This window comes from Mandrillus leucophaeus, unplaced genomic scaffold (assembly GCF_000951045.1).
Source record: "Mandrillus leucophaeus isolate KB7577 unplaced genomic scaffold, Mleu.le_1.0 Scaffold1433, whole genome shotgun sequence".
Lineage (NCBI taxonomy): Eukaryota > Metazoa > Chordata > Mammalia > Primates > Cercopithecidae > Mandrillus > Mandrillus leucophaeus.
Genome location: NW_012101403.1, coordinates 168,966 through 181,191, shown reverse-complemented (window position 1 = coordinate 181,191; position 12,226 = coordinate 168,966). Strand labels below are relative to the sequence as shown.

At 37.5% G+C, this 12,226-nt stretch overlaps 1 protein-coding gene across 1 annotated transcript in view; it reads left to right on the top strand.

Annotated features, from left to right (window-relative positions):
• DNAH6 (dynein, axonemal, heavy chain 6) overlaps window positions 1-12,226 on the top strand; it is a gene marked incomplete at its 3' end in the record, with an annotated part of 288,388 nt that overhangs the window by 126,712 nt on the left and 149,450 nt on the right. Inside the window, exons 22-25 of the mRNA XM_011974268.1 lie at window positions 4,830-4,926; window positions 9,376-9,595; window positions 10,884-11,048; window positions 11,131-11,244. Of these exons, the coding sequence (XP_011829658.1) occupies window positions 4,830-4,926; window positions 9,376-9,595; window positions 10,884-11,048; window positions 11,131-11,244 (596 nt within the window). The remainder of the gene's footprint in view (window positions 1-4,829; window positions 4,927-9,375; window positions 9,596-10,883; window positions 11,049-11,130; window positions 11,245-12,226) is intronic.

Below are 12,226 nucleotides of genomic sequence, written 5' to 3'. Positions count from 1 at the left end.
TTTTTATTATTATTTCTTAGCTTAGTTTATAGTTTTGGAAAAGGAGAATCTGTCTATTTTTGCTGTTTTTATGATTTGGGGATGTTGCTTCAGTGTATCAGTGATGTTTTCATCTCAGAATTTTGACAGTGAGACAAATATTTGCCTTCGGTTGACGTATTCTGTTAAAGCTCCTCCACGGATTTATAGCCACAAAAATGTCCACACCTTATTTTTAATGAATTCATCAAAACTAGTTCAAAATATTACCACTTATTGCATTTCTAGTCTCAAGGTTGAAATGTGTTTTAATAAGTTCCATTTCTGTGGATGTGGAATCAAAGTCTTTCAGGGTGCACATATGTGGCTGTTGAACTTTATGCTTAAAGTAAAAGCCTTGGCAAGCTTGCCTGTTGTTCAGGAAATAGCAGCACATGGCCCATCCTGGTAAATATCCTCAGACAGCTTCCCTGCAGTTTTCTGGGCTGCACCCTTTCCCCCAAAACTCTGACATAAGACAGAAATGGAAAAGAAATGTTATGTGGAATAATAGAATTGAAAACTCTTTGGGTCTTTTCAAGGCGACCAACATGCCTTGGCTCATGGTCTTCTTCCAGCCTGTAATCTCAGCACACTGGCCTCTGTTTATGTCATTATATCTCCTTATCAGCCTCTCTGACCTTCCTGCCTTCTGCTTGTAATGGCCCATGTATGATCAATCAGTCCACCAGATGATCCAGGACAGTCTCTCCATCCATGATCCTTAACTTAATCACATCAGCAAAGTTCTTTTCCATGTATACTAACATATTCACAGGTTTGGGGGATTAGGACATGAACATCTCTAGGGGGCCATTATTCTGTCTACTGCACTCACTTGTCATGTTGAAACATTTTGCTGTGAAAACTAATATGTTAGATTACAGAGTGCTGTCCCAGGCCCTACTAGACTTGTTATAAAATATAACTTCTGAAATGAAAAAAAATCTGATTCAAAAATACATCTGCTCCTAAGGATGTAATATGAGAATAGAGACTTACATAGATCATTTCAGGGAATGATAAAGCTATGAAGAAAAATAAAGTAGGGTAAATGGGTGTGAGAAAGAGAGAGAGAGGGAGTGTGTGTGTGTGTGTGTGTGTGTGTGTGTGACAGAAGGCTTTTTGGATAAAGTGACTTTTGAGCAGAAACCTGCAGGAATGAGGGAGTGAGTCATGTATGTGATCATAGGGAACATTGTTAAAGGAGGAGGGAAGATTAAAGGCAAGGCTCCCAAAGTGAGTGCATGCTTCACATGCCCAATTGTTTGCAAGGAAGCCAATGCGAACTGAAGTGGAATGCAGAAGAAGGGCTTAGGAGGTGAAGCAAGAGAGGCAAGAGTGTTTAGGTGGGGGACTGGGCATCAGACTGGGTCATTGATTACATAGAGCCTTGGAAACCATGATCAAGACTGTGGATTTGATTCTTGGGCAGGTGGGGACACCAGCTACTATGATAAACACCAAAACTACAAAGATAAACAAGACATGGATCTTATTCCTTAAGGAGCTGTAGTTTAGTGATAAAGAAATAGTATCCTATCACCACAATTTTGGCATTTAAAGATGACAGAGGATACAGAAAAGATGCCAGTAAGAAAGTGACAGACAATGAGTAGGTATAGAGACTGGCTTGGTTTGGAGAGTCAAGGAGAAGGCAACTGCTTGGCTTTGGTTTTGTTCTCCTAGCCCCCCAAAAGTGGGATACACCAGCTAAAAATGTTTCATATTAAATATACTTGTTCATACTTGGTAAATACTTGATATTATTATTAAAGGTAATAGTTAAAGTTCTTAGTCAATTCCCTCCCCATTTTAAAGTAATAGAACTTTCCTTTATCAAATAATACCAAAGCTTTTAAAATCTTAACAGTATATTTTACTTTTACTTAAAATTATCTCTTTATTTTTCAGTTAACTTGGTACCTTTTATTGAAAAGACCATACCACTGCCATTGCATTTTATTTATTTATTTATTTATTTTTATTTCAATAGGTTTTGGGGAAACGGGTGGCATATGGTTCTATGAATAAGTTCTTTAGTGGTGATTTCTGAATTTTGGTGCACTCACCACCCGAGCAGTGTACACTGTACCCAGTGTGTAGTCTTTTATCCTTTTATCCCTCAGCTCCCTCCCATCCTTTCCCCCACTTGCCTTAAGTCCATTGTATCATTCTTAGACTTTTGTGTCCTCATAGCTTAACTCCCACTTATGAGTGAGAACATATGATGCTTGGTTTTCCATTCCATTCACTTGGAATAATGGTCTCCAAATCAATCCAGGTTGCTGCAAATGCCATTATCTCATTCCTTTTTATGGCTGAGGTAGTATGCCATGGTATATCTAGACACATTTTCTTTATCCAGTCATTGATTGATGGGCATTGGGGCTGGTTCCATATTTTTGCAATTGTAAATTGTGCTGTTATAAATATGTGTGCACAAGAATCTTTTTTATGTAATGACTTCTTTTCTTCTGGGTAGATACCCAGTAATGGGATTGCTGGATCAAATGGTAGATCTATTTTTTAGTTATTTAAGGATTCACCACACTGTTTTCCATAGTGGTTGTCTTAGTTTACGTTCCTACCAGCGGTGTAAAAGTATTCCCTTTCCACCATATCTACACCAACATCTATTATTTTTTTATTATAGCCATTCTTGAAGGAGGAGGGTGGTATCGCATTGTGGTTTTGATTTGCATTTCCCTGATCATTAGTGATGTTGAGCAGTTTTCATGTTTGTAGGCCATTTGTATACCTTCTTTTGAGAATTGTCTATTCACGTCCTTATCTCACTTTTTGAAGAGATTGTTTGTTTTTTTCTTGCTGATTTGTTTGAGTTCCTTGCAGGCTCTGGATATTAGTCCTTTGCCAGAGGTCCAGATTGTGAAGGTTTTCTCCCACTCTGTGAGTTGTCTGTTTACTCTGCTTATTGTTTCTTTTGCTATGCAGAAGCTTTTTAGTTTCAGTCCCATCTATTTATCTCTGTTTTTGTTGCATTTGCTTTTGGGTTTTGGTCATGAAGTTTTTGCCTAAGCCAATGTCAAGAGGGGTTTTCCAATATTATCTTCCAGAATTGTTATGGTTTCAGGTCTTAGATTTAAGTCTTTGATCCATCTTGATTTGATTTTTAGGTGAGAGATGAAGATCCAGTTTCGTTCTTCTACATGTGGCTTGCCAGTTATCCCAGCACCATTTGTTGAATAGGGTGTCCTTTCCCCACTTTATGTTTTTGTTTTCTTTGTCGAAGATCAGATGGCTATAAGTATTTTGCTTTATTTCCAGATTCTCTATTCTGTTCCATTGGCCTATGTGCCTATTTTTATACCAGTACCCTACTCTTTTGGTGACTATGGCCTTGTAGTGTAGTTTAAAGTCAGGTAATGTGATGCCTCAAGATTTGTTCCTTTTGCTTAATCATGCTTTGGCTATGTGGGCTCTTTTTTTGGTTCCATGTGAAATTTAGAATTTTTTTTTCTAACTCTGTGAAGAATTATGGTGTTATTTTTATGACAATTGCATTGAGTTTATAGATTGCTTATGGCAGTATGGTCATTTTCACAATATTGATTCTACCCATTCATGAGCATAGGATGTGTTTCCATTTGTCTGTGTTGTATGATTTCTTTCAGCAGTGTTTTGTAGTTTTCTTTGTAGAGGTCTTTCACCTCCTTGGTTAGGTGTATTTCTAAGTAATTTTTTTTTTTTGCAGCTTTTTTTTTTTTTTTGCATCTATTGTAAAAGGGGTTGAGTTCTTGATTTGATTTTCAACTTGGTCACTGTTAGTGTATAGCAGAGCTACTGATTTGTGTACATTAATTTTGTATCCTGAAATTTTGCTGAATTCATTGATCAACTCTAGGAGCTTTTTGGATGAGTCTTTAGGGTTATTTATTTCCATGTATTTGTATGGTTTTGAGGATTCCTTTTGGAGTTGATTTCCAATTTTATTCCATTGTGGTCTGAGAGAGTACTTGCTATAATTTTGATTTTCTTAAATTTATTAGGACTTGTTTTGTGGCTTATCATATGGCCTATTTTGGAGACTATTCTGTACTGATGAATAGAATGTATATTCTGCATTTGTTGGGTAGAATGTTCTGTAAATATCTGTTGAGTCCATTTGTTCTAGGGTATAGTTTAAGTTGTTTCTTTGTTGACTTTTAGGCTTGATGACCTGTCTAGTGCTGTCAGTGGAGTATTGAAGTCCCCCACTATTATTGTGTTGCTGTCTATCTCATTTCTAAGGTCTGGTATTAATTGTTTTATAAATTTATAAATTTGAGAACTCCAGTTTTAGGTGCATATATATTTAGAACTGTGATATTTTCTTGTTGGAAAAGTCCTTTTATCTTTATATAATATCCTTCTTTGTCTTTTTTAACTGTTGTTGCTTAAAAATTTGTTTTGTCTTAAATAAGAATAGCTATTCCTGCCCACTTTTGATGTCCATTTGCATGGAGTATCTTTTTCCACCCCTTTACCTTAACTTTATGTGAGTCCTTATGTGTTAGGTGAGTCTCTTGCAGACAGCAGTTACTGTCTAGACATCCAGATTGGTAAATGGGGAGTCAAACTGTCAGCGTTTGCTGATGATATGATTGTAATTTTTTTATTGCCTTTGCAATTCTGTGACTCGTTTTAACTTTAGATTTGGATAACTCAAAACATATTTTTATGAGAGCTTTATTAAATAGTCTTCTAGGGAGAAGATTCATAAATTGATTACATTTTAAAGTGATATTTTTTTCAGAAAACAATTTGATTTTAACACAGTTTTACCAATACTTTTTTTTTTTAATGAACAGGACTTCTGGAAACTTTTCAAAACAATAATGCATTACTTGACCAAATTCAGAAGTGCCTAGAGGCATACTTAGAATCAAAAAGAGTTATCTTTCCAAGGTAAGTTTATAAAGCAACCTAAGATATTTTTTAGTAGTTATGACTGTCAATCAAGTTGAGGTTATAGTTATAACCTCAAAGCATCAAGGAACTAGAGAAAGAAACAAAAAAGATCTATGATAATGAAAATCCAACTAGTTATCATAATTGGGGAGTATAAGTCTCAAGGATAAAATACAATATTCAATAAATAGTTAAGTGGGTAAGTAAGATACTGAAACAATTTTTTTTAATTTTAACTTTTTTAGTATATCATAGGTGTGTTATGGGGTACATAACATGTTTTGACATAGGCGTGTAATACATAATAATCACATCATGTAAAATGAGGTATCCATCCCCTCAAGCATTTATCCTTTGTGTTACAAACAATCGAGTTGTATTCTTTCAGTTATTTTTAAATGTACAATTAAATTATTATTGACTATTAAATTATTATTGATTATTAAATTAAATTATTATTGACTATAGTCAATCTGTTGTACTATCAAATACTAAGTCTTATTCATGCTTCCTATTTTTTGTACCCATTAAATATCCCCACCTCCCCATCCCCAACCCTTCCACTACCCTTCCCAGCCTCTGGTAACCATCCTTCTACTCTCTGTCTCCATGAGTTCAATTGTTTCAATTTTTAGGTCCCACAAATTGAAATGATTCTTGATCACCCCATTGTTTTACTGTTTCATTGTTGAATGAATATGTGTGCCTGTTGCATGTGTGTATATGTGCACAATGTGTGTGTAAAAGGTTAAGAGAGACTGGTGTTACCTGAGCAATTTTCTTTAGGTTAATTGGTGGGGATGCATGTTAAGCTCTCCAAGACGCCTAGTCTTGAGGAGAGTGAACCACACCCTTTCTCATGGGCATAGCAAGCACCCTTAGCACATCTCTCTACCAAAAAATATTCTTATCTCTAGCTGTCCAACCTCTCCAGCTTTAACACTTTTATACCCTCAAGCGACTGAGGACTCTAGAGTCTTCACCCATCTCCCCATAAGTCAGCCCCAGGTGACCTGACATCTCATTTTGAAATATGACAACTCTAGTCCTAGAACTTCAGTCAAAACTGCAACTGAAATTTTAACATCTAGTTATATTACTTGGGAAAGCTTTGGTCAAAAACACAGAAGCCACTCGAGGTGTTTAGAGCAAAAGTTTCAGTCAGGGAATTAGAAGTTTTCACTGGTGCTAGACGCAGAAGAAGGGAAGAACTGAGGACCACTTTGAGGAAATCTGGAAATACAGGCAGAGGTCTCAGGGAAGTGCCACCAAAGTCTCAGCTTCCTGCAACAAGAAAGGGAGGGATTGTCAGGAGGACACCTGAAAACCAAGGATAAAATCCCACCAGCTTCAGTCATTCATGCTCAAGTTGGGGAATAATGGCTTTGCTTCCTCCCACCTTCTCAGTCACATAGAAGAGCATCTCATAGGCAGCATTTAATCTGAAACCTTACTGGAAAGAGATTCTAGAAATGTCATTCCAGCTTTTCCCTAATGCAGGGATATTGCTAAGTTGACCGTCAACAATCTAGACATTTACTAAATGCTGGTTTGTACATTTAGTCCTCCAAAACATGAGAGAGTTGGGGATAAGAACAGCAGTAAAAAGGACCCTTGATTGGGGAAAAAAAAAAAAGTTTGAAAATCACTGTCTTAAATGTTAATAGTTAATTGCTCTAATCTGTTCTAGTATGAACTAGGATAGTCAGTTGGAATAGTAAATAAAATTCCTTTTGAGTGATTTGGAGAGATTAAACATAATACAAGAACTATATTACATGAAGTCTGGCATTTAGAATATTGTTGATTATCTAAAGCAGGGACAAACAACTTTTTTTCATAAAAGGTCACATAGTAGATATTCAAGGCTTTGTAGGCTTTACAGTCTCTGTAGTCAGGTCCGCTATTGTAGCACTAAAGGAGCCACAGACAGTATGTCTGCATGGCTGTGTGACAATGAAACGTTATTTACAAATACAGGTGATGGGCCAGATTTGGCCTGGGGCTGTAACTTGCCAACCCCAATCTATAGCAAAATAATATTCTGTAAGTTTACAATTTCCTTTACCTATCTTGCTGGTAATAATATGGAATATATATAAATGTTTTATTTCTACATATGTATAGCCTCACATGGTTGGAAATGGTGTGCTGGCAAAATTATATTATGCCAATTTTCACAGTAGCACATGTCTCTTATACACATCTAGATGTGTATAAGAGACAGGGTGTTACCTGAGCAATTTTCTTTAGGTTAATTGGTGGGGATGCATGTTAAGCTCTCCAAGACGCCTAGTCTTGAGGAGAGTGAACCACACCCTTTCTCATGGGCATAGCAAGCACCCTTAGCACATCTTTCTACCAAAAAATATTCTTATCTCTAGCTGTCCAACCTCTCCAGCTTTAACACTTTTATACCCTCAAGCGACTGAGGACTCTAGAGTCTTCACCCATCTCCCCATAAGTCAGCCCCAGGTGACCTGACATCTCATTTTGAAATATGACAACTCTAGTCCTAGAACTTCAGTCAAAACTGCAACTGAAATTTTAACATCTAGTTGTATTACTTGGGAAAGCTTTGGTCAAAAACACAGAAGCCACTCGAGGTGTTTAGAGCAAAAGTTTCAGTCAGGGAATTAGAAGTTTTCACTGGTGCTAGACGCAGAAGAAGGGAAGAACTGAGGACCACTTTGAGGAAATCTGGAAATACAGGCAGAGGTCTCAGGGAAGTGCCACCAAAGTCTCAGCTTCCTGCAACAAGAAAGGGAGGGATTGTCAGGAGGACACCTGAAAACCAAGGATAAAATCCCACCAGCTTCAGTCATTCATGCTCAAGTTGGGGAATAATGGCTTTGCTTCCTCCCACCTTCTCAGTCACATAGAAGAGCATCTCATAGGCAGCATTTAATCTGAAACCTTACTGGAAAGAGATTCTAGAAATGTCATTCCAGCTTTTCCCTAATGCAGGGATATTGCTAAGTTGACCGTCAACAATCTAGAGCATTTACTAAATGCTGGTTTGTACATTTAGTCCTCCAAAACATGAGAGAGTTGGGGATAAGAACAGCAGTAAAAAGGACCCTTGATTGGGGAAAAAAAAAAAAGTTTGAAAATCACTGTCTTAAATGTTAATAGTTAATTGCTCTAATCTGTTCTAGTATGAACTAGGATAGTCAGTTGGAATAGTAAATAAAATTCCTTTTGAGTGATTTGGAGAGATTAAACATAATACAAGAACTATATTACATGAAGTCTGGCATTTAGAATATTGTTGATTATCTAAAGCAGGGACAAACAACTTTTTTTCATAAAAGGTCACATAGTAGATATTCAAGGCTTTGTAGGCTTTACAGTCTCTGTAGTCAGGTCCGCTATTGTAGCACTAAAGGAGCCACAGACAGTATGTCTGCATGGCTGTGTGACAATGAAACGTTATTTACAAATACAGGTGATGGGCCAGATTTGGCCTGGGGCTGTAACTTGCCAACCCCAATCTATAGCAAAATAATATTCTGTAAGTTTACAATTTCCTTTACCTATCTTGCTGGTAATAATATGGAATATATATAAATGTTTTATTTCTACATATGTATAGCCTCACATGGTTGGAAATGGTGTGCTGGCAAAATTATATTATGCCAATTTTCACAGTAGCACATACTGCAGAGAATAGCAAATGCCTTTGAGTTAAGAGAATGGCCCAGTACACATTCACACAACCCAATAAGGTTCTCCTGCAACCACCCATCCATCTATTAACTCTTCAACAAATGATGTATTGAATACCAGGTATGTGTGACATACTAGGCTAGATTTTAGGGGAAAGAAATAATACATCTTCACTCTGGAGACTTTAAGACAGATATGTGGGCCGGGCACGGTGGCTCAAGCCTGTAATCCCAGCACTTTGGGAGGCCGAGATGGGCGGATCACGAGGTCAGGAGATCGAGACCATCCTGGCTAATACAAAAAACTAGCCGGGCGAGGTGGCGGGCGCCTGTAGTCCCAGCTACTCGGGAGGCTGAGGCAGGAGAATGGCGCAAACCCATGAGGCGGAGCTTGCAGTGAGCTGAGATCCGGCCACTGCACTCCAGCCTGGGCGACAGAGCGAGACTCCGTCTCAAAAAAAAAAAAAAAAAAAATAAGACAGATATGTGAACACATCAGTTTCTAGCATTTTTACAGTTTTTATGAACAATGTCTATCTTTTATGTACTAGACAGTAATTCTAGGTGTGCATCATCACACCTAAATGCATCATCACTAATTTTCACAGAAATCATGTTTGGAGATATGTGGCCTCCCCAGAAGCCCATGACCAGTATAATTGGAGGTCCAGGAAATTGGTGGACAGGGAAGAGATGTGGCTAAGGAATTTATCTTTTATGTCTATCTAAGACTATACTTCAATTTCAAGTTATATTTTAAGGATGTTCTTTAATCCAGGTTTTACTTCTTGTCAAATGATGAACTTCTGGAGATTTTGGCCCAGACACGAAATCCACAGGCTGTGCAGCCACACTTAAGGAAATGCTTCGACTCCATTTCAAAGCTCGAATTTGCTCTCATGCCTCCTGCTGAAGGAAAGATTCCTGGTATTGATGGAGAACCAGAAAAGGTTTATACTAATGATATTTTGGCAATGCTGTCACCAGAGGGAGAAAGGGTGAGGTGCTTTTGTTTATATTTCTTTATTGATGAACTTTGTTACTCTTCTAGGGTTATTCTCGCTCTAAGCATACAGGTACTCTGTTGGCTCAGCAATTTCAAGGATAACCAAGATAAAATTCTTGCCCTCAAAGAGCTCAAAGTCTAACAGAGAAGTAGTCGAACAAACAACTGAAAATCACCACAGAAAATGCAATAACAAAGACATGTGTTCTGTTGTTGGAAATATAGTGGAGAAAACTAGAACCATGTCTTATTTAACTCCCCACAAGAGGCACACTAATGGACTGATTAAGAGTACTGGTTCTACTATCAGGCCACTGGGACTAAGTCCCACCCCTTAATCTCATCCAAAAGACAGGGATTAGTAATTGTATCTGATTAATGGAGTGATGAGCCTGTTCAGGGGATAGTGTATGTAAATTACTTAAAGCAATACCCAGTAAACACTATTTAAGTGTTAGTTGCTGGCAGCAGCATCTCCAGGGCACTGCACAGCCCCTGGCATATGGGGAACACCAAGAGAGTGAATATATTAGCACACTGTGAGGAATCAAGTGACTTCACAGAGGAGAGCTACACATATGCACACACACACAAAGTCAAGTATGATGGAAGGGGGAGTATCTTCTACGTGGGCATGGGAGACATTTCAGACACAGGAACTGTGCAGGGAAATGCTAAGGAATTGGGTCCAGTAAGAACACAGTGGTGTATCTATGGGAACATATAAACATTTTATTTGTTCTGAATTGATCCTCTTGCAAAAGAATTTGTTTATCACTGGTGCAGAAGAGAAGGGGAAAGACCGAGGATAGAATCTCAGGAAAACATGAAATGTAAAGAGAGATTAGAAGAAGAGCAGATCAAGGAAACCAAAACAGCCATGACAGTCAAGCCATTGGAAGTCCAAAAAAATAGATACAAGAACTGAAAAGTGTCATTTGGACTTTTCAGTTGGGAGGACCTGGGAAAACTTGAGAATAGAAGTGATCAGGGACAAAAATCAGATAGCAGCAAGTAGGAAAGTGAAAATAAGTGAAGAATTCCATGCAGTGCATGTAGACTACTCTTTCAGGGAGTTGACTCCAAGTGGAAGCAGTAAAATAAAGCAATAGGTCGGGTGAAAGGAGATAGATGTATAGTGGAATGTCAATAGAAGTTTCAGTATTTGTGGTCAGGCTTCAGCGTTTATATAGCTTAGGATTCTGTCATGGAAATACAGAAGGCATACAGCTTACAAGTCCCACACAAGCCACTTTATCAATGCTCTGATTACCTTTTAGGTTAGCTTGGGGAAAGGCCTCAAGGCCCGAGGCAATGTAGAAGAATGGCTTGGTAAAGTGGAAGAAGCCATGTTCACATCTCTGCGTCGCCTGTGCAAAGCTGCCATCGCTGACTATCAGGGGAAACTGAGGACAGACTGGGTGGTGGCTGGCCACCCTTCTCAAGTAACTCACACTCACATTTTGTATTTCTGAATTCTTTTTTGGTGATATGTATCACATATTTAAGAAAGATGTTTTCTTGCAGGTTATCCTGACCGTTTCTCAAATTATGTGGTGCCGTGATTTGACTGAATGTCTGGAAACAGAACACAGTAATCACATAGAGGCCCTGGAGAATTTTGAAAAAGTAAATTTTGAGGTGAGATCTGTAACAAAGTGACATTATTGTCTTGCAAGACGGTCTTAGTGGGGTTTTTTTAAAGCATAGTTAATGCAAATTCACTTTATTTCAGAAATTCTAATGCTCTGACATGACTTACAAAGCTTTAGAATTCTCACTAAAATTATTTGTGTTTTACCTTTTTTAGAGACACTACCTTAATGTATGTGTAGTATTCATATGAATACTTGTGAAAATAGGAGGAAAAACAATTCCAGAACAATTCCATCACGGTTATAATGGTTTGCAACTTTTAAGGATAAACTGTATTCACTAGTTCCTGGATACCTCTCAGGGAAGTTTATTCAGTCCAGGAAAACCTCCAGATTCATGCCATTTCTATTTTTAGGCTCTAATTCTATTTCTGCTATTTTGTAGAAATACATTGCCTGTCAGGCAACTAACAGAAATAGTTAGAAATAGAAATAGTTGCCTGTCAGGCAGCTAACAATAAAACAACAAATAATTCAAAGAATTTACCATCAAGAACTTTTAGCTATAGCTAGGAAATGCTATTTTACTAAATAGCATTTAAATAGCACTAAAACTTTATACTTGTTGAACAGCAACTCCACATTTCCTCCTCTCCCTAGCTCCCTGTAATCACCATATTACTCTTTTTCTATGAATTTAACTATTTTAGATACTTCATATAAATAGATCATGCAGGACTTATCCTTCTATGACTGACTCATTTCATTTAGCTTGATATCCTCCAGGTTTATTCATGCTGTCACATGTCATGGGATTTCCTTTGTTTTAAGTCTGAATAATAAATATTTCATTGTATGTGTATGCCACATTTTCTTTTATTTTTTTCATTTTTTTTTAATTAAATTTATTTATTATTATTATTATACTTTAAGTTGTAGGGTACATGTGCATAACGTGCAGGTTTGTTACATATGTATACTTGTGCCATGTTGCTGTGCTGCACCCATCAACTCGTCATTTACATCAG